Source organism: Bombina bombina, chromosome 2 (genome assembly GCF_027579735.1).
Source record: "Bombina bombina isolate aBomBom1 chromosome 2, aBomBom1.pri, whole genome shotgun sequence".
NCBI classification, from domain to species: Eukaryota; Metazoa; Chordata; class Amphibia; order Anura; family Bombinatoridae; genus Bombina; species Bombina bombina.
This window is the reverse complement of record NC_069500.1, coordinates 800,442,713-800,469,959: the sequence shown is the minus strand read 5'-3', so window position 1 is coordinate 800,469,959 and position 27,247 is coordinate 800,442,713. Positions and strand designations below refer to the sequence as shown.

Here is a 27,247-nt window from a genome sequence, read left to right as displayed (position 1 = left end):
GCAGATCATGTCCGCTGCACATTGATAAATGCCAACAGCATACGCTCTCTGCATTTATCATTGCACCAGCAGATCTTGTGAACTGCTTGTGCAATACCACCCCCTGCAGATTCGCGGCCAATCGACCGCTAGCAGGGGGTGTCAATCAACCCGATCGTATTCGATCGGGTTGATTTCTGGCGATTTCTGTCTGCCGCCTCAGAGCAGGCGGACAGGTTATGGAGCAGCGGTCTTTAGATCACTGCTTCATAACTTGTGCTTCTGGTGAGCCTGAAGGCTTGCCAGAAACATGAGGCATCAAGCTCTGTACGGAGCTTGATAAATATGCCCCTTAGTGTCTATAAAACAATGGAAGCTGCCATGTTGTAATTTAGGTTACCTTCTCATCTGTGGCCAATTAGGGACAGTTATAAAAGGTCATTAGGGTGTGCAGCCAATGGCTGTGTAGATTATAACAGTGCTCTGCACTTCCATTTCTAATACGAAATTAAAAGTTTACAATTTCAGAAAGAGATTGCAGGAAAAGACAAAATTAATAATGAATATATGTTGCAGACTTCTTTTTATATATGTGTATTATCATTTTATATTACAACCTCAAAGTGTTTAATGTCCCTTTAAACAGAGCATAACTGCATAATGAACAAACACATACTAAAAATAAAATGCATAAACACGTTGGGGTCAATTTATTAAAAGACCGGGCAGACATGATTCGCTGTAGTGAATCATGTCTGCCCGGCATCGCTAAATGCTAACAGCATACACTGTCTGCATTTAACAAGAAATGCTTGTGCAATGCCACCCCCTGCACATTCGCGGCCAATTCGTGGCTGCTAGCAGGGGGTGTCAATCATCCCAAACGTATCTGATTAGGATGATTGCACTACGCCACCTAAAAGGTGGAGGACAAGTTAAGTAGCAGCAGTCTTATGATCGCTGCTTCTTAACTTAAGTTTCAGGCGTACCTGAAATCTCGGGCGGAACAAGCAGCATCGGCTGCTTGATAAATCTCCCCCTTACTCTTATTTTCAAATGAGTATATATATATATATATATATATATATATATATATATATATATATATGTGTGTGTGTGTGTGTGTGTGTATTTTTTTTTCCTATCTCCAAATAGTGTACTCCAGGCTAACAGTCCAATTCTCTGAAGTTCTCTGGTCTGGTAAGAATATCTAAGAATGCTTGTCAGTACTGCAAAGTCCCTTTAAAGGGTCACAGTTCAAATTAAATTTTCATGATTCAGATAGATCATGTAATTTTAAACAACTTTCCAATTAACTTCCATTAAAAAAAAATGTGCTCAGTCTTTTATATTTACACTTTTTGAGTCACCAGCTCCTACTGAGCATGTGCAAGAATTCACAGACTATACGTATATGCATTTGTGATTGGCTGATTGCAATCACATGGTACAGGGGGAGTAGAAATATACATAACTGAAATTTGTAAGAAAGAAATCTACTACTCATTTGAAATTCAGGGTAAATGCTATTGTCTTGTTATCTTGCATTTGTTGATTATGCAAATCTACTTTGTTTATTGGTCCTTTAAAGGATTTTAGAAAGGCAAATTTTACCTTGAGAGTTGTTTATGTCACTAAGCATAGAACTGGATGTGAGGGAGAGACACATAGATTACAATATAATGTTAACCTTTTTTTTGTGATTTCTCTTTATGACAGAGAGTGTTTGATAATCAGCCCCTAAGTTTCAGACACGTCACAGGTTCAGAATAGATATAAAGTATATAAAGAAAATAGATCTGATCCACACTTTACTGTTTTCATTACAAATATTGTGACATTTTGGAGAACTTACTGTTCTTCTTTCTTTGAGTTAGAGGAAGGGAAACATTAGTTTCTCAAAAATGATATCTACTGTAATCCAGCACCCACTCCTGGCGCCTGGTGTAAAGGAAATAGCATGGTCCTCTAAGGTATAAATGACACAGCCTTGATACGTTTAAACAGTTAGTTTTATTTTCACTGTCCAAGTGCAGATAACAGCAATGTGTGTTTATAGCAGTTTAACACACTTAAATGGTTATTTTTCACCTTAAAATAAGGAAAACATAATCTATGACAGTGCCTTCAATTACTTAAACATTTTCCCTCGCCACTATCAGAGTCGGGTCCTTCCATTGGGCAGCTCAGAAATTACCAGAATTAATCCCTAGATCCTCAAGTTCTATGTCTTCTCCAGAGGCACCACTCTGAGGGGGTTCTGCCCCATTGCCCAGACACACCAGAGGCGCCTCCTGCACAGTGTCTGGCTCCCAATCAACAGTGGAGAATGTAAAAATGGTTCCCATTCCCTCCACCTCTTATACCTCCCCAGGACCAATCCCATGACCCACTGAAGCTTTCTCCCACAATTGACAAAAGTGAGGAAAGTCTCTCCCCAATACTATATCATAGGGTAACACAGGCATTGCACCTACGCGACACTTAACTGTACCAATATCTGTGATAATTTCAACCTCAGCTGTAGAGTATGAGTGTGTGTCCCCATGTATACAGACAATATCAAGCATTTGATCTCTATCTAACTTTTCTGGCTGAAGCAAAACACTTTTTACCAAAGTATCTTCACTGCAGTGCTTGTACACGCTTACCCTCCACATTCACAGATCTTAAATGACTAGAACATACAGCACTGGAAAAGACATGTGGTGCAGGTTAACATTGTACTATGTCTGTCCCTTGCACCCATTTTACATTGCATAAGCTCCTCCCCCTGTGTACATTTACGTGCAATATGCCCTAACTCTTGACATTTAAAATACACCTTATTTGTTCATCAGTTTGGCCTCTTGGCCATAATGGGTCCCTAGGGAGCCATTTCCCACCATAGTCATTTTGTCCCTGGTTATGAATAGACCTCTATGCTTCCGTTTTTTCCACTTGTTTTTTTTTTTATAAGGCAGCTTTGATTTAGGTTGAGGATCATTGCTGTGCAATTCCTTAGCAGTCAAATACATCTCACCCAGGCTCATCATTTCTTCTGGGTCTTTAGGATCCCCTTGACTGACCCACTGTCGAAGTCTAGCTGGAAGATTCAAATTTATCCATTACAACCATTTTTATAACCTTTGTGGCTGCATTAATGTCCGACTGCAGCCATTTCTGAGCAAGTCTCAGCAGTTCATACATTTGGGGTCTTGTAGGTTTTCCCATCTCAAACACCCAATTGTTAAATCTTTGGGCACAAATTGCAGGTGTTACTCCCAAGCGTGTAAGAATTTCAGTTTTTAGTTTCTTTTATAATCTTGAGCTTGGCTGTGAGACAAATCCTCATATGCTTTTTGGCCTTGTTCACTTAGACATGATGCGAGTAGCCCTGCCCACTGTTCAGGTGGCCACTTTTCTATGGCAGCAATCTTCTCAAAAGTTGTGAGGTAAGCCTCAATATCATCTGACAACTTATGCAGAAAATCATTTGCTCGGATAAAGCGCCTCCTATCCACAGTGGGGGTAGCTACAGAAGGCTGTAGGACTTGTTTAAATACATTAACCAATGTAGCTCTATCCTCTCGTTGGGCATTCATCATGCTGCTAACTTGTGCAGTCAGTAAAGCTTTTACCAGCTCCTCCATTTTGTAAAAGTTCTCCTCTTAGAAGTAACAGGTAACACCAAGGCAGGTATATGTCTAAAATACACAGTGTCACTTTTATACCCACAGACCATATTTGTGCTATGCCCACATTCGCCACCATATTGTAATCCAGCACCCACTTTTGGTGCCTGGTTTAAAGAAAATAGCACAGCCCTCTAGGAGGGTATAAATGACACAGCCTTGATAAATTTAAACATTCAGTTTTAGTTTCACTGTGCAAGTGCAGATAACAGCAATGTGTGTTTATAGCAGTTTAACACACTTAATACTATAAACAAAAACCTATCTCAGTTTGAGCTCTTACTAACATAAGTTTACATCACTTACTGAATCAAGGAAACTAAACTAAACAAAACATGCTGTTTTTAGCAAACTCATTTTTTCTCAGTTCAGCTGCAATGTGTCTCTCTACTAGTCAGAAACTCTCTGGAGGCTCTCTCTCTGTCCACCTAGCAGCTGGAGAATAAATTACCCTCCTTTAATTAAACACAGGTGAGTAAAGATCCCTTCCTGATTGCTTACTCTCAGCTATGTGAAAACTGAGAAATGGAACACTGGCCCGATCTCTCCAGTGTTCCACCCCAGGGACCCAAAAACACAGTCGCTTCATTCCTAGCCACATTTTATACAATACATTTCCCTGGGGTTTAAAAACGGAATACACATTTCAACATAGTAGGAGAAATATACACCTGATCAATCACAATTCCCTGTTCTCTATCACACACTACAGACAAACAAAACAAATAAAAAACAAGAGAGTGTAGATCCTATTAGTAAGAAAGATTTGGGAAAAAAGAACTATACAGAATGGAATTTAGGTGTAGCAGTTGCAAACACTACACACATGTTTTAATGTATAAAAACATATACATAGATACATAGATCATATATAAATATCAGTGCTAACAATTAAGGGCTAGTTCACAAGAGGCGCTCTATTTTTTTAAAATTTTTTTTTTGCTTGTGCGCAAAGTTTGCTAGAAGTAACCTTTTAACATGGGCAGGTTAGCACACGTATATCAAGTTAACCCAATGCGAGCTAACTTCAGGACTTCAGGTATTGCAAATTCGTTAACTTCTTCCCCATAACCTTCAAAAGAGCACAGCTTAACACTTATCTTTTGCACGCAAACCCGCCACAAATTAGACCTACAGTGCTAAAGTCAAAGTGAGTAATGAATATATAACATTTTAATGTTTCTAAACATAAGAGAAATGTTTTTAACCCTTTCGTGACAGGGTTAAAGTGTCTACATCGGAACACCTGTTCCGATGTAGACAAATTGAAACTACGCGATCGTGCATACGATCGCGAGATTTCAATTATTGGATCGCATCTGGGGGGCGTCCCTACAACCCTAGGAACGCCCTCCAGACCGCGATCAAGTCCTTGAAGCGCAGAAGGCTTCAGGACAGCCGTTTGATATGACGTTCTATTCCGTCATAACGGCTTTAAAGCCCAGTGTAAATATGACGGAATAGAACGGCATAACGGCGTTAAAAGGTTAAAAATGTATTTATTTATTTATTTATTTATACATACTGCATATATAAAATATCCAATGTGGGATCCAGCAAACACTTATCATACATGCAGCTGCCGGGGTGCTAATCAAACATTATACAGCGAATACAGTCCCAAAGATAAGCACTCGCCGTTTTGCAAAAAACATTTAATGGTAAACGTTTTTGGGGTTTCCCCCGTCCTCAGACTAAAATAGTACAAAGTAATCTTACCTTATCACCCTATATAGTGCTCACACCACCATGATCGTATGTGAATGACCGTCGGCGCCTTCCTGGTGCAACTACGCATGCACAGGAGACCGTACGGCAACACATATAGGACAAAAGACCTAAAATAGCAAAGCCATATTAAAACAGTGAAACACTGTGCATTCAAACACCTCACCATAACGCTATTGTTAAGCAACTATACACTTCATCGTCATAACGCTACTGTATACTAATTCAAGGCTGTTAGACTGACTTAGTCCCTATAACAAAATAAGCAGCATGTTAATCCAGGGAAACAATTTTAACAAAAACGTTTTCAACTATCCTGTTCTATACATAACATAACTCTATAGCAGCCTACAAAAAAGTTTGGTAATAATACATTATACATACATAGGGGCCTATCTATCAAGCTCTGAATGGAGCTTGATGCCTCGTGTTTCTGGCGAGCCTAAAGACCACTGCTCCATAACCCTGTCCGCCCATTGATTGACACCTCCCTGCTGGCGGCCCATTGGCCGCGAGTCTGCAGGGGGCGGCGTTTCACCAGCAGCTCTTGTGAGCGTATTGCTCTCCGTATTCAGCGAGGTCTGGAGGATCTGATCCGCACTGTCGGATCAGGTCCGCCAGACTTTGTTAAATAGAGGCCATAGTGTCATCCTAAATGATATTAACAGCATATCCAGCTATACAGATTTATTTTAGTGCAACACTGCTGAAATTTGTATTTTCTGTTATAAAACAGATGTTACATCATTACTCAACTGTAATCAACAGACCCAAAACACCACAAACTCAAAATCCCTTGATAGCACAATGGAGGGATACCCCCTAATAGCAATACTTGTACATACTAATCTTGTTGTTAAAGCATGAATAATAAATGCAGAGCATAGTTTAAAAAACACACTTACTTTAAACTATAATTTTAACTACATTATCTTATTGTAACTATACTGTTTTGGGTTATGTAGATATGCTAGGAGCCCACTACAAAAACACTAGAAATCAAGGTGTACATTTAAACCCTAAGGCATAAGGGTATCCGAGTTGAAAATCCAATGTGATTCTTTTTGTAGAAGGCTCCTAGCCCTATCTCCACCCCTGGATTTTGCTGGAATATGGTCAATGATGATGTATCTGAGGTCCGAAACGGCATGTTTAAATTCCAGAAATTCCGGCTGGTCAGATGGTCCATTCTTAATGGCTGCTCATATGGATGAGCAGGTATTTGCCATTCGGGTCCTCAGATCATCCTGGGTATTACCCACATAGAAACGCCCACATGGGCAATGTAACAAGTACACAATAAACTTTGTAGTGCATGTAACCCTATAGTTAATAAGGAACTTTCTGTTGGTCCAGGGATGCAAGAAATGTGTACTCTGGGTTAGTCCTCCACAGGTAATGCAACCACTATAACAGAAGCAACCTTTTTTGGAGGTACTCAACCAGGTTCTTTGGGGATAGCTTTCCTTATTATCAGGCCGTAGCAACAAATATTTTAATGACTGTCCTCTCCTAAATCCCACCATGGGTGGTTCCAGCTGGGTGAGTGGCAAGGACTTGTCAGTAGAAATTATGTCCCAGTTCTCTTTCAGAATCTCTGAGAAACCCAATCTTTCTGGAGTGAAAGTGGTTGTAAAGATCATTCTTTTGGATCCTTCTTCTTTTTTGTTTTTCTGCAGGGCTTGTTCCTGCGTTAAACCATCGACTGATTGATGCACTTGCTGGAGTTGGTTAGATCCATAGCCTCTTTCCCTAAACCTTAACTGCATCAATGAGAGTTGTTCATCTCTTTTTATTACATCCATGTTGTTACGGACAACCCGCTTCATTTGTGAGATTGGTAGGGCACGCTTTAGATTTGATGGATGGCAACTAGAGATTTCCAATAATGAGTTGCGATCTGTCTCCTTCTGGAATAGGGTTGTGCAGAACCCTTCCAGCCCTTTCAAAATACGTATATCCAAAATATCAATCTGATGATGATGATAATTCATCTTAAATTGGACTTGGGGGTTGACTTTATTCAGATTCTTAAACCATTCTGTTAGTTCAATGCTGTTGCCTCGCCAAATGACGAACAAGTCGTCAATGTATCGTTTGAAAAAAAACCCTCTATGGTCACGAAGGAGTGCTGTTCCATCCGTCTCAAAACATGCCATAAAGAGATTGGCATAGGATGGGGCCACATTGGACCCCATCGCCATGCAAGATATTTGTAAGAAAAAATCCTTCTCGAATTCAAAATAGTTATATACTTGAGACAGTATTCCAATAATTGCATAATGACATCAACAGGAGGCCCAATATAAGGATACTTCAATAGATGATGTAGCACTGTAGACATATCCTCATTGTGAGGGATGATTGTATATAAACTGGTCACATCTAGTGTGATCAGAATATCATCAGGGTTAAAATCAGGCCAGGATCATAATTGTTTAATTAATTCTATAGAATCCAAAAGGAATGACAATGTGTTGCGTACCAAGGGTTATAAGAGAGAATCAACATATGTTGCAAGTGGTTGCTGAATAGAACCCCTTGCAGACACAACTGGTCTACCTGGTGGGGAGATGGGATCCTTATGGACCTTGGGTAGGTTGTAGATAACTGGTATCACTGAGTACACCACACTTATATAATCTCTCAGTGTTTTTGGAATAATGTTCAGTTGTAGTAGATGTTCCAGGTAATCATCTATCTTGTTCTTGAATGCTTTTTTGGGGTCCTGGGATAAAAGCCTGTAAACCTTGGTATCGGATAGTTGACTCATCACTTCATCCCTATACTTCTGATAATCCTGAAGTACTAGGGCCCCCCATTATCGGTCTCTCTTATAACAAGATCTTTGTTCTCTTGTAGACATTTGAGTGCATTTCTTTCAACCTTGGTCAGGTTGTTGGGAATGTTCCCTTTTAAGGTGTGTTGATCCTAGCATAGGTGTTGATGCTGGCATTATGGCTTTTAGGATCAAACTTGCCCTTTTATCTGAAGCTTTGCTGTTAACTTTCATAAAAACAAAAGTATTCTTTTAGGCGTAGCGATCTCTGGAACTTGTACATACCAACATACACAGAGAAATCATCAGAGAAAGTTGTGGGCACAAATTTAAAACCTTTTTCCAGTGCACTCTTCTCAGCGTCAGATAGAATGTGTGAGCTGAGATTCATAATGATACTCTTGTTTGGTGTGGTCATTTGTGTCATTATATATATATATATATATATATATATATATATATATATATATATATATATATAATTGTTTTGTAAAATATATATCAATACCTACAGTATATATCTTTATGAATATATATATAGAAATATATATTTAAAAAGAAAAAGAGCATTTTCTTCTCATTGAAGAACATTGGAATGTTAAAGATTATATAATTATGTAATATTTCATTTAAAAAACACAGTAAAACAACTTAAAATATATAAAAAAATAATAAAAATGATTGTTCATGTTTAAATATATTTGTGTGGAAAGGGCTCCAAAGTGTGTATATATGTATATACATGAGTATATATTGGTATATATTTATGTATATACATATTTATATATACAGTATATACATATATATATATATATATATATATATTTATATTGATGTATATACATATTTATACATATAAACATATAAATACACATGCAAATATATATATATATATATATATATATATATGTATATACTGTATATATAAATACGTATATACATAAATATATCAACTTTATGTATATACGTGAGTATATATTGGTATATATTTATGTATATACATATTTATATATACAGTATATACATATATATATATATATTTATTTATGTATATACATATTTATACATATAAATACACATGCAAATATATATATATATATATATATATATATATATATATATATATATATATATATGTATATACTGTATATATAAATATGTATATACATAAATATATCAGCTTTTCTCAGTTCAGCTGCAATGTGTCTCTCTACTAGTCAGAAACTCTCTGGAGGCTCTCTCTCTGTCCACCTAGCAGCTGGAGAATAAATTACCCTCCTTTAATTAAACACAGGTGAGTAAAGATCCCTTCCTGATTGCTTACTCTCAGCTATTTAGACTTACAGTATATGTATACATTATAGGGTAACACTTTACTTTATTTAATTTATGTTGTGTTTGGTGAATTTTATTTTAACCCTTACACATTATGCAAGGTCATCAGGAGTGCTAATCCGGTGACCACAATTTTTGTTTGTGCTCAAGATTAACTGAATACTTTCAACTAATTAGAGTGGTTGCAATATTATCGTGTCACTTGTAATCTACCCCTAAATGCAGATTATTTTTGTGGAGGACTGAGAAAATCAACAAGTAATACTTTTATGGTGTTCTAACTGGAAACAGGTATCTTTCTAAGCACATTATGAAAATAAATCTGACCTAGTAACTTTACATCCAAAAATTGAATTAATTTACAGCAAATATTAAAGTATTACAAAAAAACACAATTTACTTTCTTTCCTATGGTATGGAGAGTCCACAAAACATTCTAATTACTAGTGGGATATTCACTCCTGGCCAGCAGGAAGAGGCAAAGAGCACCCCAGCAGAGCTATTAAGCATCTCTTCCCTTACCCATAACCCCCAGTCATTCTCTTTGCCTTGATCACGGGAGAATGGCGAAGATGGTGTCTGAAGATTTTAATTTTAGATTTTAATGGGTACTTTTCCCTGCTAACAAGGATTGGGGCTATGCTGTGTCCATTTCAATCTCTTTAGTAAGAGTAATGGTGGCTATTATCAGTTAGAAGACGGCAAGGTGGTCTTTGCTTAAACTTCTAACATTATTGCTACCCCTATTATAAAAAGCCAGAGTTGGTTACTCTGTTCTTTCTTTTCTATAGGTCACTGGTAGATATGGTGAAGCTGCCACACCTCAGAAAACAGCTCCTGCCTGACAGAGCAGGATCCAGAGGTGCTTTTCTTTCTAGGTTTAAGGTACTGGCACTATAGGGGTTAAATCCTTGTGGAAAGTATTTGAATCTGTTTTAGGGGCACTGCTTTTATGTGAAAAGAGGCATCTTTTTTATTGGGGCCTCAGAGATCAGAGAGTGTATGAAGTGTTTGACAGGTGTTTTTTTTACTTCTTACTTGTTGCAATCACTTTTCAGCTCAGCTTATTGGCCCAATCACATTTGCTGTGCTGCTGTTGGTTTTCACAACGTTTTAGTTTTTTCATGTGACCGCTCCTCGGCACTTCCGGTTTTCAGCTTCTCTGTTCAGATCTGAGTTTTCCGCAGTGAATGTGGAAGCTGCATTTTCTTCTATCTACAGTGGCAAGTGGATTTGGGCTGTTCCGGTAACAAGGAGGTGTTTTTTGCTACCGGTGTGTCCGGTTTTCTGTGCTAGTGGTATAGCAACTTCTGGAGGGGGAAGACCTCAGCAGAGCTGAGGGTTTTACGTGCTTATTTATGTTTTATTGCTTCATATAAATAAACTTAATTCGGCATTTCAATTTTTTTGTTAATTGTTACGAACTGATACCCAATTATGGACAATAATACTGTAGTTGATTTACTTGAAAAATGTGTATTGTGTTTGGAGGCTAAGATAATTCCTTCTGTACAGTTTTGCTCTTCATGTCTAAATACATTTTAAAGTTTAAAGATAAGATGTCTCTCCTTTAGCCTCCTGTCTTTTTAGAATAGTGTTATCCTAGCTACGCCTCAGCTTTCCCCTCAAGCTTCCCAAGCTTCACATGCAGTGCCCTGTGGTTCCTCTCAACCTCCTGGGGTTTTTTTTTACCTGGGGATTTCGCTGCACAGATTACTTCTTCTCTTTCTGCAGCTTTATCAGCTTTTACAAAAGTTTCTGGTAAGCTTAAGAGGAAATATAGACATATTGATGTTAGTAAGGCTGACTCCGCTAAAGCTGCGTTAGTCAGTTTGTCTCAATTATCTATCTGATGAGGATGATTCTTCAGTGGCTTCTGAGGGGGAATTGTCAGATTCTGATACTGTAGTGACAGATTCTGCAGATTTAGAGTAGATTAATTTCAGATTTAAATTAGAACACCTTTGAGTTCCTTTGAAGGAGGTTCTTGCTACTTTGGAAGAATCTAAATCTGTTGCAGAGAATCCAAAGAGGTCTAGTAAGCTTAATAAGGTATATGATGTACCCTTATCTGTGGAAGTATTTCCAGTTCCAGACCGTATGGCAGATATTATAACTCAGGAATGGGATAAACCAGGGATTCCTTTTTCCCCGTCCCCTGTTTTTAAAAAGATGTTTCCTGTTGCTGACTCTATTCGTGACTCATGGCGCACAGTGCCCAAGGTAGAGGGAGCTTTCTTTACCCTGGCTAAGAGAACTAATATTCCTATTGAAGATAGTTGTTCTTTCAATGATCCTAAGCTTGAGGCTTTTTTTTAAGAATATGTACATTCATCAGGGATTACAGTGGCAACCTATTGCTAGTATTGCTACAGTTGCGGGGGCAGCATCTTATGGATGCAATGATTTATCTAATCTTATCCTAAAAGAGACTACTATAGAGAAGATCCAAGACAGGATCAAGGCTCTCAAGCTAGCTAATACCTTTATTTGTGATGCCAACATGCAAGTTCTTAGGTTGGGTGCTAAGATTTCTGGTTTTACTGTTTTAGCTTGCAGAGCTCTCTGGTTAAGATCTTGGTCTGCAGATGTTACATCCAAGTCAAGCTTTTATATCTGCCTTATAAGGGTAAAACCTTGTTTGTACCAAGTCTGGCAGTAATTATTTCTGACATCACAGGTGGAAAGGGTTCTTTCCTACCTCAGTATAAAAAGTACAGACCTAAGGGTCCTTTCATAACTTTAAGGGACAGAAGTCTTCCTCTTCCAAGTCGGATCAATCCAAGTCTTCTTGGAGGTCCAGTCAGCCTTGGAATAGGGGGAAGCAAGCTAAGAAGCTTTCTGTTGATTCTAAATCAACATGAAGAGGCCGCCCCCAATCCTGTAGTTGATCAAGTGGGGGCAGGCTTTCTTCTTTTTTTTCAGCAGGCTTGGATTCACAATGTTCCAGATCCTTGGGCCATAGATATAGTATCCCACGTTTACAGAATATGATTCAAATCTTTTCCTCCCAGGGGCAGGTTCCACCTGTCAAGGTTATCTGCAAACCAGATAAAGAGAGAGGCCTTCTTAAACTGTGTAAAGGACCTATCATCCCTGGGAGTGATTGTTCCAGTTCCTCTAGAGGAACAGGGTCTAGGAGTCTATTCAAATCTATTTGTACTAACTATCAAACAAAATATATATAGGTGTTAGTGTAAACCAGATATGAGACCACTTAGAATTAGTGATATACTAAATTAATATACTGAATTAATATAAATGGTAAAAATAGGTATTAAAAACAAAAAATAGAGATATGATTACAAAATTGGGAACACCGTTTAGTAAATGATGTTAAAAATATAAAAGTTGGTAATAAACTCCCTTAAAATAATGGCATTAATAAAAATATAACACACCATTATGTGTAAACTCCCGGTTTGTATTTGCTATGCTATATATGACCTGTGGAATTTTAAAATTAACAATACCAGTTTCTGGATTAGAGTGTTTCTTACAGCAGTCCCCTCTTGTATTTAATGAATATCCTTTGTAAAGTTTATATTGAATATCTAGGAAATGCTGACATCCTTACCACCGGGACCTTTTGCCGGGTGCTGCTCCACTAACTGATGTCTCCTTACTTCAGGAAAAAGCTGAACAATATGTTCAAACAAATAACAAGAGCACAAACTCTGACTCAAGTGTGCTATTATTAAATACATAATAAGTGCTTATACAAATGCACTTACTAGAGTTAAAATTATAATATGCTTGTCAAATCATCAAGTCCAATGGGTTCCTATGAATGATCCGGGCCCTTTCATGGTTCTGTGATCCCTGCTTATGAAATCACTGATCTTGACAGGATCACAGTGGGCTATTTATCACCACAATTGAGATCAGGACTATAAGCTCCTCAATGCGTTTCCCCCATTCTCAAGAGGTTGAATTGAATGACAGCTTCGGCATACGCTGACTTTTTTGAAAATAAAAGAACCGCCCCCTGGCGTGTTTATGTTTCCGTTTGACCAATCATTCAAGGTAGATTGATAGCATTGCCGTAGCTGTTAGAAAATGTTTCTGCTGATACAGATTTGATATATATTAACAATTTTTAAAAAATATGTTACATAATTTGCCATACAATCTTTCCCATATACATATTAAAATACCTACTTAGCTAAAAATTACATCGGCAGAACCCATTAGTGGATACCATATCAAAATTACAGTGTTTTAAATGCATATACAATATCACTGCTAAACAACCTTATATCAATGTACTCGTTAGAAATATTTATAACAATTACCATTTACTAACATTAATACTATACAATAGTAGAGGATATGAAATGTATTTACCTCTGTTTATAGTTACCCTAAAGCATTATTACATATATGCCTGTATGTCTATATCGACTTTTAAGCCTTTTGGTTCAGAGTTGTCTATATTAAAAATCCAATACGTTTCCTGTTTTCTCAACTTTAAAAGCCTATTTTGTACTGAGGGAGCAATCCAACCATTTACCTGTATTTTTAAAGAGCTAGGATCACAATTATGAACCTCTAGATAATGCTTAGATACACTATGTTTTAGCAATTTTATTTTGATACTATATAAGTGTTCACTACGTCTCCTTATTTTTCTTTTTGTATGCCCTACATACTTTAAACCACATCTGCAGGTTAAGAGATAGACCACAAATATTGCATCACAATTGGTTTTATATTTAATTTCAAATTTTTGAGAATTATCTGAATTACAGAAATTTGTAGATAAATTAATATGTGTGCACATATTGCACCTTGTTTTTTCACACCTTTTTGTGCCCTTTTAGCTAAGTAGGTATTTTAATATGTATATGTGAAAGATTGTATGGCAAATGATGTAACTTATATTTTTTAAAAATTGTTAATATATATCAAATCTGTATCAGCAGAAACATTGTCTAACAGATACGGCAATGCTATCAATCTACCTTGAATGATTGGTTAAACAGGAACATAAACACGCCAGGGGGCAGTTCTTTTATTGTCAAAAAAGCCTGCGTATGCCGAAACTGCGTATACTTAGCAGTAAGCAGGTGACGGTAAGTAGGGTGCCTGATGCGTTTCGCGCGTGACTTGCGCTTTCTAAAAGATGGGATGGGATGGGAACAGGTAATACACAGGTAGATATACCTATGCAAGTCCGCCCCTATTCATGAAGTAATAGGCTAGATTTGTATCCAACCGAATTCTAGGCGTGTATCACAAAGATACATATCATGCAGTATTGAATTACACTAAAAGGAAAACCTTGTGTTAAGGTCGGTATATAAAGTAACAAAACCTAACATAAAAACAAACTAGGGGGACATTTACAAGATGGAAACAATTAAAGGTATATTCAAAAAGGATATTGTGTTTGGATTCTAGACATACTTTTTAAATACACTCCATAGAAAATACTTTAGATACAATTTTAGAACATTATTGCAATTTGTACTTATACTAGTTGCCGGTTACAGTGTATGCTTTTATGTTCATATATTAATATCAAACTAAAGAGTGAAACCAAAACCACAGATAAGGATATTTTTTTCATATAGATACAAGTGTGTACTTTGGTTTGAAATATGCCTTGAATAATTGTTGTTCAAAACCATGACAGATCTCCTTGATGTTTACACTTGTGGAGAAACTGGCTGTATGTGAGAAATTCCATAGCTAAAGGGGACAGGTGCATACCTTGCAATGGAAAACACCAAAACCTTATGTGTCAGGATTTTGGCACAGAGAAAAACCACATGAAATAATAAGGAGGATGTAGGCATAAGGGATTTTATATTACATACCCTGGTACAAATCCCGATCCAACCTTAGGTTTATACCCATTGGTTCTTTGGTGCCAAGTTTAAAAATCCATTGGACCTCCCTGTCTAATAGTTGTCTGTATTTATCACCCCCTCTTTTATTGGCAGGAATATAATCTATTGCCTGAAAAAATAGGGCTTTCTTTTTTTCTTCATGATAAAAGGGGTTTTGGAGATATCTTTCTCTATGGAGGTAAGGTGTTCATGGATTCTATCCTTGAGGCTTCTACTGGTGGAGCCTGTGTATTGTTTGCCACAAATGCTACAAGTTATTAAATAAATAACATATTTCAAGCAGCAGTCTAGCCTGTATTTTATATGATGGACAAATTTAGTGGATGTTGAAACTACCTCTGTTCCCACAGTACAATGTGCACAAACATTGTAGTGTCTACCACATATGAAGAAACCTTTTCTAGTTAGCCAGTATTCTCTACATTGAGTTCCTTGATTGTATACATCCTATATAATAAATGGCCAAGTATGTTTGTCAGATGCAGTCATGCGCAGTAGAGACTGCACGTGACAAACATACCTGGCCGTTTGGATCCTGACACTCAGCACTCAGCACAGAGCAAGGCTGAAGCGGAGTGTCAGGGAACGTGGCCGATGGGAGCGTCGCGATGGGGGCATGGCTGGGCGCTGCGAGGGGCGTGGCCGGACGGGTGTCACTGCGATGGGGCGTGGCCGGGTGGGGTGCCAGAGAAGCAAAGGCTTTCAATTAAGACAGAGTCAGAGAGGGAGCAGGAGAGGGGGGAGAAGGGCCAAAGAGGGGGGGAGAGAGCCAAAGGGGGGGGGGCGAGAGAGAGCCAAAGAGGAAAGAAAGCCAAAGAGGAGAGAGAGCCAAATAGGAGAGAGAGCAAAAGAGGGGAGAGAGTCAAAGAGGGGGGAGAGAGAGCCAAAGAGGGGGAGAGAGAGCCAAATAGTGGGGGGAGCCAAAGAGGGGGGGATAGAGCCAAAGAGGGGGGGATAGAGCCAAAGAGGGGGGGGAGAGAGCCAAAGGGGGGGGCGAGAGCCAAAGGGGGGGAGAGCCAAAGAGGGGGGAGAGAGAGAGCCAAAGAGGAAAGAGAGCCAAAGAGGAGAGAGAGCCAAAGAGGAGAGAGAGCCAAAGAGGAGAGAGAGCCAAAGAGGAGAGAGAGAAAAAGAGGGGAGAGAGCCAAAGAGGGGGGAGAGAGAGCCAAAGAGGGGGGAGAGAGAGCCAAAGAGGGGGGGGAGAGCCAAAGAGGGGGGGGGGAGAGCCAAAGAGGGGGGGAGAGAGCCAAAGGGGGGGGGAGAGAGCCAAAGGGGGGGGAGAGAGCCAAAGGGGGGGAGAGCCAAAGGGGGGGAGAGCCAAAGAGGGGGGAGAGAGAGAGCCAAAGAGGAAACAGAGCCAAAGAGGAGAGAGAGCAAAAGAGGGGAGAGAGCCAAAGAGGGGGGGAAAGAGAGCCAAAGAGGGGGAAGAGAGAGCCAAAGAGGGGGGGGAGATCCAAAGAGGGGGGTGAGAGAGCCAAAGAGGGGGGGAGAGAGGGGGGAGAGAGCCAAAGAGGGGGGAGAGAACAAAAGAGGGGGGAGAGAGAGCAAAAGAAAGGGGGGAGAGAGCCAAAGAGGGGAGAGAGAGAGCAAAAGAGGGGAGAAAGAGAGCAAAAGAGAGGAGAGAGAGCGCAAAGGAGAGGGGGGAGAGAAAGCAAAAGAGAGGGGGAAGAGAGAGCAAAATAGAGGGGGGAGAGAGCAAGGGGTGGGACCGCTGTACTGCCAAAAATGGCCTGTGTACACGGGCTTTAGTACTAGTGTTTTATAACTCGGCTACCTATAGTGGGGGCTCTTCTAGAAATATATTTAACATAATTCTGTAAAACCTCTTTGCACTGTTGGTCTCGTGATAGAATGCCTAGATTGTTTTTGATGAGGTTTAATATGGTACCAAATTGGTTGCTGTATTGTGTAATGAAGTTAATTATTTTCTGATTATTGATATTATTGGTTGATATCCTGTTTTTATGTTTTTTTCTGTTTCCACAGTGTTTGTCTGTCTAGTCTGCCTATCTCTGAACTAATTTGCATGAGTTTATTTTTATTATAACCTCTATCCACTAGTCTGTCGATAAGTTCCATGGAATGTTTGTTGTAGCTAGGAGTGTCAGTGCAAATTCTCCTGATTCTTACAAACTGGCCTCTCGGGATTCCCTTCTTAAGGTGGTGAGGGTGGCATGAGTCTGCTCTTAATATGGTTTTGCCAACTCTCTTTTCTGTACAGTTCTGCAAAGATTTCAGTAACCCTCCAGATCAAAAGAATATCCAAGTATTGAATTTTATTTTTAGCAAGTGTGTGTGTGAATCTAAGGTTCATGTAATTTGAATTTAAATATGAAAATGTTTTACCTGCTTGAAGGTCAGTACCATTCCATATTACTATCAGGTTGTCAATATACCTTGCATAGACCTGTATAAACATATGGAAAGGGTTTGTATCTCCATAGATGTAAAATGATTCAAACCAACCTAAAAACAAATTGGCATACCAGGGGGCAAATTTTGCCCCCATCACAGTGCCACAGACCTGTAAATAATATGTACAATCAAAAAGAAAAAAAAAAGAAAAAAGTTGTGTGTAAAAATCTAAGGACCTCCAGAACAAATTTGATTAGTTCATGTGAAAAATTACTTCTTAAAAGCAAATAGTATTCTATGGCTTTAATTCCCAGTTCATGAGGAATGTATGAATACAGAGAGGAGAGAGAGTTAACCAGCTGGAGTGGCATGACCAAGTTTGTAGTTCCATAATATTTAGAATGTGAGTAGTATCCTTTACATAACTTGGCAATGTCACTACAAGTGGCTGAAGAATATTATCCAGCCACTCTCCAAGATGCTCATTCATAGAGCATACCCCAGATATTATGGGTCTTCCCGGGGGACTGTTTGGATTTTTATGAATTTTGGGCACCAAACGAAAATTGGCAGTCATGGGTTTCTTTGTATATAAATATTAAATTTGGCTTTTGTCAAAAATGCCCAAATGTTCCCCCAGTCTAATAGTTGAATTAGTTCTTTCTTTCAGATAGGTGGCGAGAGTCCACGATTTGTTACATATGGGATATACATTCCTAACAGGAGGAGGCAATGTTTCCCAAACCTCAAAGCCTATAAATACCCCTCCCACCTCACTCATATCTCAGTTAAAAACTGTGCCTCCTTTGGAGGTAGTTCAAAGTAGGATGTGCTTAAGATATGTACTTCAGTGTATATTGAAGTTTGGTTTTCCTCTCAGAGTTACGGTGCTTATCAGAGGGATGTTTGGGGAGCTTTGCCTTTAGACACCATGTTGTAAACCTCTGGTAGTCTTTTTGAGGCCCTCTATAAATTCGGTCACAGTTTTAAGTCAAGTTTTTTTCTGCCTCCCTTTACAGATCTACATGCTTCTATCTTCTACCTCTGCTGATGGTTTTTTCAGTACTGGCTGCCTGTCTGCTTATAGTGGACATGTGTCTACAAAATATCCATGTAATTATATATTTATTTATTGGACACGGCTTTATATTGACACTTGTTATAAGTATAGGCTTATAATTTTTATATAGGCAGCCCAGGGACATTCATCAGAATATGTTTTTTTGGAAAATGGAGCTATGGGAAAGTCAGGATTCTGTTTTCAATAGCGATCTAAGTGTTCTGCTTATCAGAGAGTACTGACGGTCTCCAGGGGAAGCTTCTTTTCAAAATTCTTTAGGGCTGCCACTGTGTCGTGCCTTTTATTTAAAAACCCTGGTGACGTTGTAGTGCGCTGCCGCTCTTTTTTTGCAGCGAAAATTTTGCACACTTTTTAAATGTAAATAGTCTCCCTCCGGTATTATTTTTGCCCTCATTTTCATATAGGGACTTCAAAATGATTAGCTATAAGAAGCGCTCTATATTTAATGTTTTGTTTTTTAAAAAAAGAAAAAAAAAGAAAAAAGAGCTTTTCTTTATTTATCATTTTCCTTTAGCTCAAACTTTTCCAAATCTCAAAGTTTTTAAGCAATCTAGGATTTATAATATATTTTTTTCATTTTTTGCTTTTTTACTTTATCTGCCATAATGGAACATATTGCGTTTGTCCCTGAAATTACCATAAAACCTGAGTCTGTTGGACACCTTTCTACCAAAACTAAGTGTGTTTTTTGTAAAACTTCTGAAGTGCCATCTTCAGCAAATTTATGTGACTCATGCATAGTGTTTTTATCACGTCTTAATGATGTATATATGGTTTCAAATGCTCTTTCTGTTTCCAATTCACATATAGATGCAGATGGCGTATCCCCCAGCAACAAAGACTTTTATTGCTGCTTCAATTCAGAAGGCCTTGATTGAAATTCCGCCTTCAAATAAGCGGAAGTGATCAGCCCATGCTTTACCTTCCTCTAGTAACGTATGTACTGATCAGACTAATACTTACATATCTTCTCATGATGATAATTCCTCTGACATTGAGGCTACCTCATCTGATACTGAACCAGATAAATCTTCTTCTTTTTTTTTTATATTGAACATATTTGTTCTCTTTTAAAAGAAGTTTTAGTCACTTTAGGAATGGAGGTAGTTAAAACTTCTGAGGATATTCCTTGTAACAAGTTAAATTCTTTATTTAAGTCCAGAGATATTTCCTGTTCCTAACACAGTCTCTAATATTAGCTCTAAAGAACGGTCTAAACCTGGTGGTACTTTTAATCCTTCTTCTAGGTTTAAAAAAGTGTATCCTTTACTTGTTGCTAATTTAGAGCTATGGGAGACTATCGCTAAAGTAGACGGGGCTATTTCTTCTCTGGCTAAACGTACTACAATTCCTTTAAAACATAGTACTTCTTTCAAGGATCCTTTGAATGAATCTTTTTTGAGAAAATCTTATTTACATACTGGTTGTGTTCTTAGGCCAGCTATGTCTATTGCTTATGTAGCCGCTGCCTCTACTTTTTGGTTTTCTAATTTTGCTCAGCAATTTTCTTCAGATCTAGAATGTTGTAATATTCTTCATCTACTACAAGAGGCAAATCGTTTTATTTGCAATGCAGTATTTGACAATATCAAGATCAATGTTAAAACTATCGCCTAGACTTAGATTTCTGCGTTAGCTGTCCAAACCAGCGTTAGGGGCTCGTCAGGAGTCGGTCAGGAAAGGGTCTAACGCTCACTTTCCAGCCGCGACTTTTCCATACCGCAGATCCCCTTACGTCAATTGCGTATCCTATCTTTTCAATGGGATCTTTCTAACGCTTGTATTTAGAGTCTTGGCTGAAGTGAGCATTAGAACTCTAACGACAAGACTCCAGCCGCAGAAAAAAGTCAGGAGTTAAGAGCTTTATGGGCTAACGCCGGTTCATAAAGCTCTTAACTACTGTGCTCTAAAGTACACTAACACCCATAAACTACCTATGTACCCCTAAACCGAGGTCCCCCCACATCGCCGCCACTCTAATAATTTTTTTTAACCCCTAATATGCCGAACGCAAACCGCCGCAACCTACATTATCCCTATGTACCCCTAATCTGCTGCCCCTAACATCGCCGACCCCTATATTATATTTATTACCCCCTAATCTGCCCCCCCCAACGTCGCCGCTACCTACCTACACTTCTTAACCCCTAATCTGCCGACCGGACCTCGCCGCCACTATAATAAATGTATGAACCCTTAAACCGGCTCACTCCCGCCTCAAAAACCCTATAATAAATAGTATTAACCCCTAATCTGCCCTCACTAACATCGCCGACACCTAAATTCAAGTATTAACCCCTAATCTGCCGACCAGATCTCGCCACTACTCTAATAAATGTATTAACCCCTAAAGCTAAGTCTAACCCTAACCCTAACCCCCCCCTAAGTTAAATATAATTTAAATCTAACGAAATAAAATAAATCTTATTAAATAAATTAATCCTATTTAAAGCTAAATACTTACCTGTAAAATAAACCCTAATATAGCTACAATATAACAAATAATTATATTGTAGCTATTTTAGGATTTATATTTATTTTACAGGCAACTTTGCATTTATTTTAACTAGGTACAATAGCTATTAAATAGTTAAGAACTATTTAATAGCTACCTAGTTAAAATAATTACAAAATTACCTGTAAAATAAATCCTAACCTAAGTTACAATTAAACCTAACACTACACTATCAAAAAATTAATTAACTAAACTATCTACAATTATCTACAATTAAATCAACAAAACTAAATTACAAAAACAAACACTAAATTACAAAAAATAAAAAAAGATTACAAGAATTTTAAACTAATTACACCTACTCTAAGCCCCCTAAAAAATAACAAAGCCCTCCAAAATAAAAAAAAATGCCCTACCCTATTCTAAAATAAAAAGTTAACAGCTCTTTTACCTTACCAGCCCTTAAAAGGGCCTTTTGCGGGGCATGCCCCAAAGAAAACAGCTCTTTTGCATTTAAATAAACATACAATACCCCCCCAACATTACAACCCACCACCCACATACCCCTAATCTAACCCAACCAAACCCCCCTTAAAAAACCTAACACTAAGCCCCTGAAGATCTCCCTACCGATCACCGATCCGTCCAGAAGAGGGTCCGAAGTCTTCACCCTATCCGGCAAGAAGAGGTCCAGAAGAGGGTCCGAAGTCTTCATCCTATCCGGCAAGATCCAATCAGCCAATCAGATTGAGCTTGCATTCTATTGGCTGTTCCTATCAGCCAATAGAATGCAAGCTCAATCTGATTGGCTGATTGGATCAGCCAATCGGATTGAACTTGAATCTGATTGGCTGATTCAATCAGCCAATCAGATTTTTCCTACCTTAATTCCAATTGGCTGATAGAATCCTATCATCCAATCAGAATTCGGGGGACGCCATCTTGGATGACGTCACTTAAAGGAACCTTCATTCGTCGGGAGTCGCCAGAAGAAGAGGATGGATCCGCTTCGGCTGCTTCAAGATGGTCCCGCTCCGCGCCGGATGGAAGAAGATAGAAGATGCCGCCTGGATGAAGATGTCCTCTTCTTGCCGGATAGGATGAAGACTTCGGACCCTTTGGGGCATGCCCCGCAAAAGGCCCTTTTAAGGGCTGGTAAGGTAAAAGAGCTGTTAACTTTTTATTTTAGAATAGGGTAGGACATTTTTTTATTTTGGGGGGCTTTGTTATTTTTTTAGGGAGCTTAGAGTAGGTGTAATTAGTTTAAAATTCTTGTAATCTTTTTTTATTTTTTGTAATTTAGTGGGGTTTTTTTGTAATTTAGTTTAGTTGATTTAATTGTAGATAATTGTAGGTAGTTTATTTAATTAATTTATTGATAGTGTAGTGTTAGGTTTAATTGTAACTTAGGTTAGGATTCATTTTACAGGTAATTTGGTAATTATTTTAACTAGTTAGCTATTAAATAGTTATTAACTATTTAATAGCTATTGTATCTGGTTAAAATAAATACAAAGTTGCCTGTAAAATAAATATAAATCCTAAAATAGCTACAATATAATTATTCGTTATATTTTAGCTATATTAGGGTTTATTTTACAGGTAAGTATTTAGCTTTAAATAGGATTCATTTATTTAATAAGATTTATTTTATTTCGTTAGATTTAAATTATATTTAACTTAGGGGGGTGTTAGGGTTAGACTTAGCTTTAGGGGTTAATACATTTATTATAGTAGCGGTGAGGTCCGGTCGGCAGAATAGGGGTTAATACTTGAATTTAGGTGTCAGCGATGTTAGGGATGGCTGATTAGGGGTTAATACTATTTATTATAGGGTTTTTGAGGCTGGAGTGAGGCGTTTTAGGGGTTAATACATTTATTATAGTGGTGGCGAGGTCTGGTCGGCAGATTAGGGGTTAATAAGTGTAGGTAGGTAGCGGCGACATTGGGGGGGGCAGATTAGGGGTTAATAAATATAATATAGGGGTTGTCGATGTTAGGGGCATCAGATTAGGGGTACATAGCTATAATGTACGTTGCAGCGGTGTACGGAGCGGCAGATTAGGGGTTAAAAATAATATGCAGGGATCAGCGATAGCGGGGGCGGCAGGTTAGGGGTTAATAAGTGTAAGGTTAGGGGTGTTTAGACTCGGGGTACATGTTAGGGTGTTAGGTGCAGATTTAGGAAGTGTTTCCCCATAGGAAACAATGGGGCTGCGTTAGGAGCTGAACGCTGCTTTTTTTGCAGGTGTTAGGTTTTTTTCCAGCTCAAACTGCCCTATTATTTCCTATGGGAATATCGTGCACGTTTTTTAAGCTGGCCGCGTCCGTAAGCAACGCTGGTATTGAGAGTTGCAGTGGCGGTAAATTATGCCTGTACGCTCCCTTTTTGGAGCCTAACGCAGCCCTTCAGAGAACTCTAAATACCAGCGTTGTTTAAAAGGTGCGGGGGGGAAAAAACACGCGTAGTTAACGCACCCCTTCTAACGCAAAACTCTAAATCTAGGTGTATGTATTTAGCTATTCTTTCTAGAAGAGTTTTATGGCTTAAATAGTGGAATGCTGATATGGTTTCTAAAATGAGATTACTATCTCTCTTCAAGGTAAGAATCTTCTTTGTTCACAATTAGATTCTATAATTTCTTCTATTACTAGAGGTAAGTCATTTTTTTTTGCCTCAAGATTATAGATCTTACGGGAAGGTCAAGGCTCCAAATAGTTTTCGCTCTTTTCAAAACATAGATCAGAAACCTTCCCCCTCTCCAAAAGCCCCTGGCTCTAACTGGAGACCTTCTTCCAATTAGAATAAACCTAAACAATTCAATAAACCTAATCCTGCCAAAAAAAACTAAAAGGAAGGTGCGGCCCCCAATCCAGTTCTTCTGGTAGGGGGCAGATTAAAGCATTTTCAGAAAATGTGGGCAGAATCTGTGCAAAATCCCTAGATTCAGAATATAATTTCTCAGGGATATCGAATTGGTTTCAAAATCAAACCCCCAAGGGTGCGGTTTTATTTAATTCTTGTTCCAAAACATCCATTAAAAGCTCAGGCTTTTCTTATATGTGTCTCAGATCTAGAAATGATGGGAGTGATTGTCCCAGTTCCTCTACAGGAACAAGGAAAAGGTTTTTACTCAAATCTATTCATTTTATCAAAGAAGGAGAATTCCTTCAGACCATTTTTGTATCTGAAAACACTACAAACAAATTTGTAAGAATTCCAACTTTCAAGATGTAAACTATAAGGACTATTCTACCTTTTGTTCAGCAAGGTCATTATATGTCTACAATAGACTTACAGGATGCTTATCTTCACATCCCTATTCATCCAGACCATTTTCAATTTCTGAGATTCTCTTTTCTAGAAAAGCATTTTCAGTTTGTTGCTCTTTCATTTGGCCTAGCAACAGCACCAAGAATCTTTTCCAAGGTTCTCTGTGCCCTGAGATATTAGTGAGGTGGGAGGGGTATTTATCGGCTTTGAGGTTTGGGAAACTTTGCCTCCTCCTGGTAGGAATGTATATCCCATATGTAACAAATTGTGGACTCTCGCCACCATGAAAGAAATTCATTTATCAGGTAAGTTCTTACATAAATTATGTTTTTTGGTAGATTTTAGTTGGATTCCCTTTCAGTTTTTGTAGGTACTAGTCTCACCTAGCTGCCTAAGTGCCTCTTGGTGGTAATCCTTAGTGTTTTGGACAACTATTGATCCGCATTTATCTGCTGGAGTAATGGTTAGATCTGTGTTAGCCTTCAATTTTTTCAAAGCCTCTTTTTGTTTGTATGTCAGATTAGACTTAAACTTGTATGACTTACTCTCCTTGCTTTTGATTTTCTGTTGTAGTGTAATAAGGTGTTTATGAGTTTTCTCCTGAAACATATTTATATAGATATTTCTAGATTGTTTAGGGTAGAAGGTACTCTTTAGAGATAGCAGAAGTTTATATGAAGGTGTACTTCACTTTGGATCAATGAAGAAAGACAGATCAACATCCTTGCAGAATGTAATAATACCAGAGTTGCCTTCTATTCCGGGTATGTAAAATCATCAATATTGCATGTTTACTTTCACCTAGATTACGAGTTTTGTGCTAGAGGCTATGCGGTGCTAACGAGCAGTTTATGCTCACTGCTCACTTACAGACAGCGCTGGTATTACGGGTTTTTACAAACCAAACAAGAAGTGAGCATTGAGCAAAATTTTGCTCATTACCACACTCCAATACCAGCGCTGCTTACGTTAGCGGTGAGCTGGTGTAACATGCTCGTGCACGATTTCCCCATAGTAATCAATGGGCAGAGTCGGCTGAAAAAAAGTCTAACACCTGCAAAAAAGCAGCGTAAACTCCTTAATGCAGCCCCATTGATTCCTATGGGGAAATACATTTTATGTCTACACCTAACACGCTAACATGAACCCAGAGTCTAAACACCCCTAATCTTACACTTATTAACCCCTAATCTGCCACCCCCGACATCGCTGATGCCTACATTATAATTATTAACCCCTAATCTGCCGCTCCGGACACCGCCGCCACCTACATTATACTTATGAACCCCTAATCTGCTGCCCCTAACATCTCCGAACCCTACATTATATTTATTAACCCCTACTTTGCCACCCCCAATGTTGCTGCCACATACCTACACTTATTAACAATGACAATAGACAATGGAATCCAGCACAGAGCAAGTCCTCAAGAGGTGAGAGTAATCCTTCAGAGTGACTGCCACACTCAAATGTAATAGTGCAGAAAATTGAAAAGATGGAGATACTTCTCATATAATCCAAAGTTTTATTGGTACAGGATCAGACAACAAAGAAAACACAACGTTTCGGGGTCAATACCCCTTAGTCATGTGTAGATTTTTTCTACACTTATTAACCCCTAATCTGCAACCCCCAACGTCGCCGCCACTATAATAAACATATTAACCACTAAACCGCCGCACTCCCGCCTCGCAAACATTAGTTAAATATTATTAACCCCTAATCTGCCTGCCCTAACATCGCTACCACTTACCTACATTTATTAACATGCAAACAGGTGTATAATATGTATTAATACTTTCCCCTTCTGGTGAACCGAAGCCGTCCCACAGTCTCTCCCAAGGTCTGTGTGAATAGATCAGGTGTGCTAGCTGAAGGCGCTGGTTCAGCTTGTATCAGTCGTTGGTATCTTCCTTTCCTTCCTCGGTTGTATAACTCTAGGTGCAAAATAGTGGTGCTGAAATATCAGACAATACACCATAGGTGAATATCTACTCACAGTGTATATTGCAGGTTACCGGCTCCTTCCCAATATGAAAAGACAATATCACAGATTCAGTAAAAAAGTTTGTCTTTATTTGGCTCAACGCAAAAGCGTTTCAACGGTCCCAGCCGTCTTTCTCAAGAGCAATAAAAGTGCTTTACAAACCAAAGCATTGCTTTGGTTTGTAAAGCACTTTTATGTGGGAGGGCCTCGGTTTAGGGGTTAATAGGTAGTTTATGGGTGTTAGTGTACTTTTTATGCTACGGCGTTGTAGTGTAAAACTCTTAACTACTGACTTTAGAATGCGTTACCAGTCTTGACAGGAGAGAGTGTACCGCTCACTTTTTGGCAGACTCGTAATACTGGCGCTATGCAAGTCCCATTGAAAAAAGAGGATACGCAATTTACATAAGTGGATTTGCGGTATTTCCAAGTCTGGCCAAAAAAGTGAGCGGTCGACCTGTACCTGCAAGACTCGTAATACCAGCGGGCATTAAAAAGCAGCGTTAGGACCTCTTAACGCTGCTTTTTTACCCTAACGCACAACTCATAATCTAGCCGTTTGTAAGCTACATAATACTTTAAGACTGTTAAACACATAGTAATTACACCCTCAATAAATATGTTTATCTGCTTACTGTGGCCTTAAATGCTTTAGTGGGTTTTAAAAATTAGGATAAAAAAATTACCAGAAATGAAACATATGAAACATTTAAGCATAAAAGACTACGCCTCAAATTGGCCTAAAATT

At 38.5% G+C, this 27,247-nt stretch overlaps 1 protein-coding gene across 2 annotated transcripts in view; it reads left to right on the top strand.

Annotated features, from left to right (window-relative positions):
• The window catches only part of LOC128649624 (PML-RARA-regulated adapter molecule 1), a 348,542-nt gene that overhangs the window by 223,653 nt on the left and 97,642 nt on the right, over positions 1 to 27,247 (top strand). For both annotated transcript variants that reach the window (XM_053702989.1, XM_053702988.1), the window contains exon 4: positions 25,170 to 25,276. In XM_053702989.1, the coding sequence (XP_053558964.1) occupies positions 25,170 to 25,276 (107 nt within the window). The remainder of the gene's footprint in view (positions 1 to 25,169; positions 25,277 to 27,247) is intronic.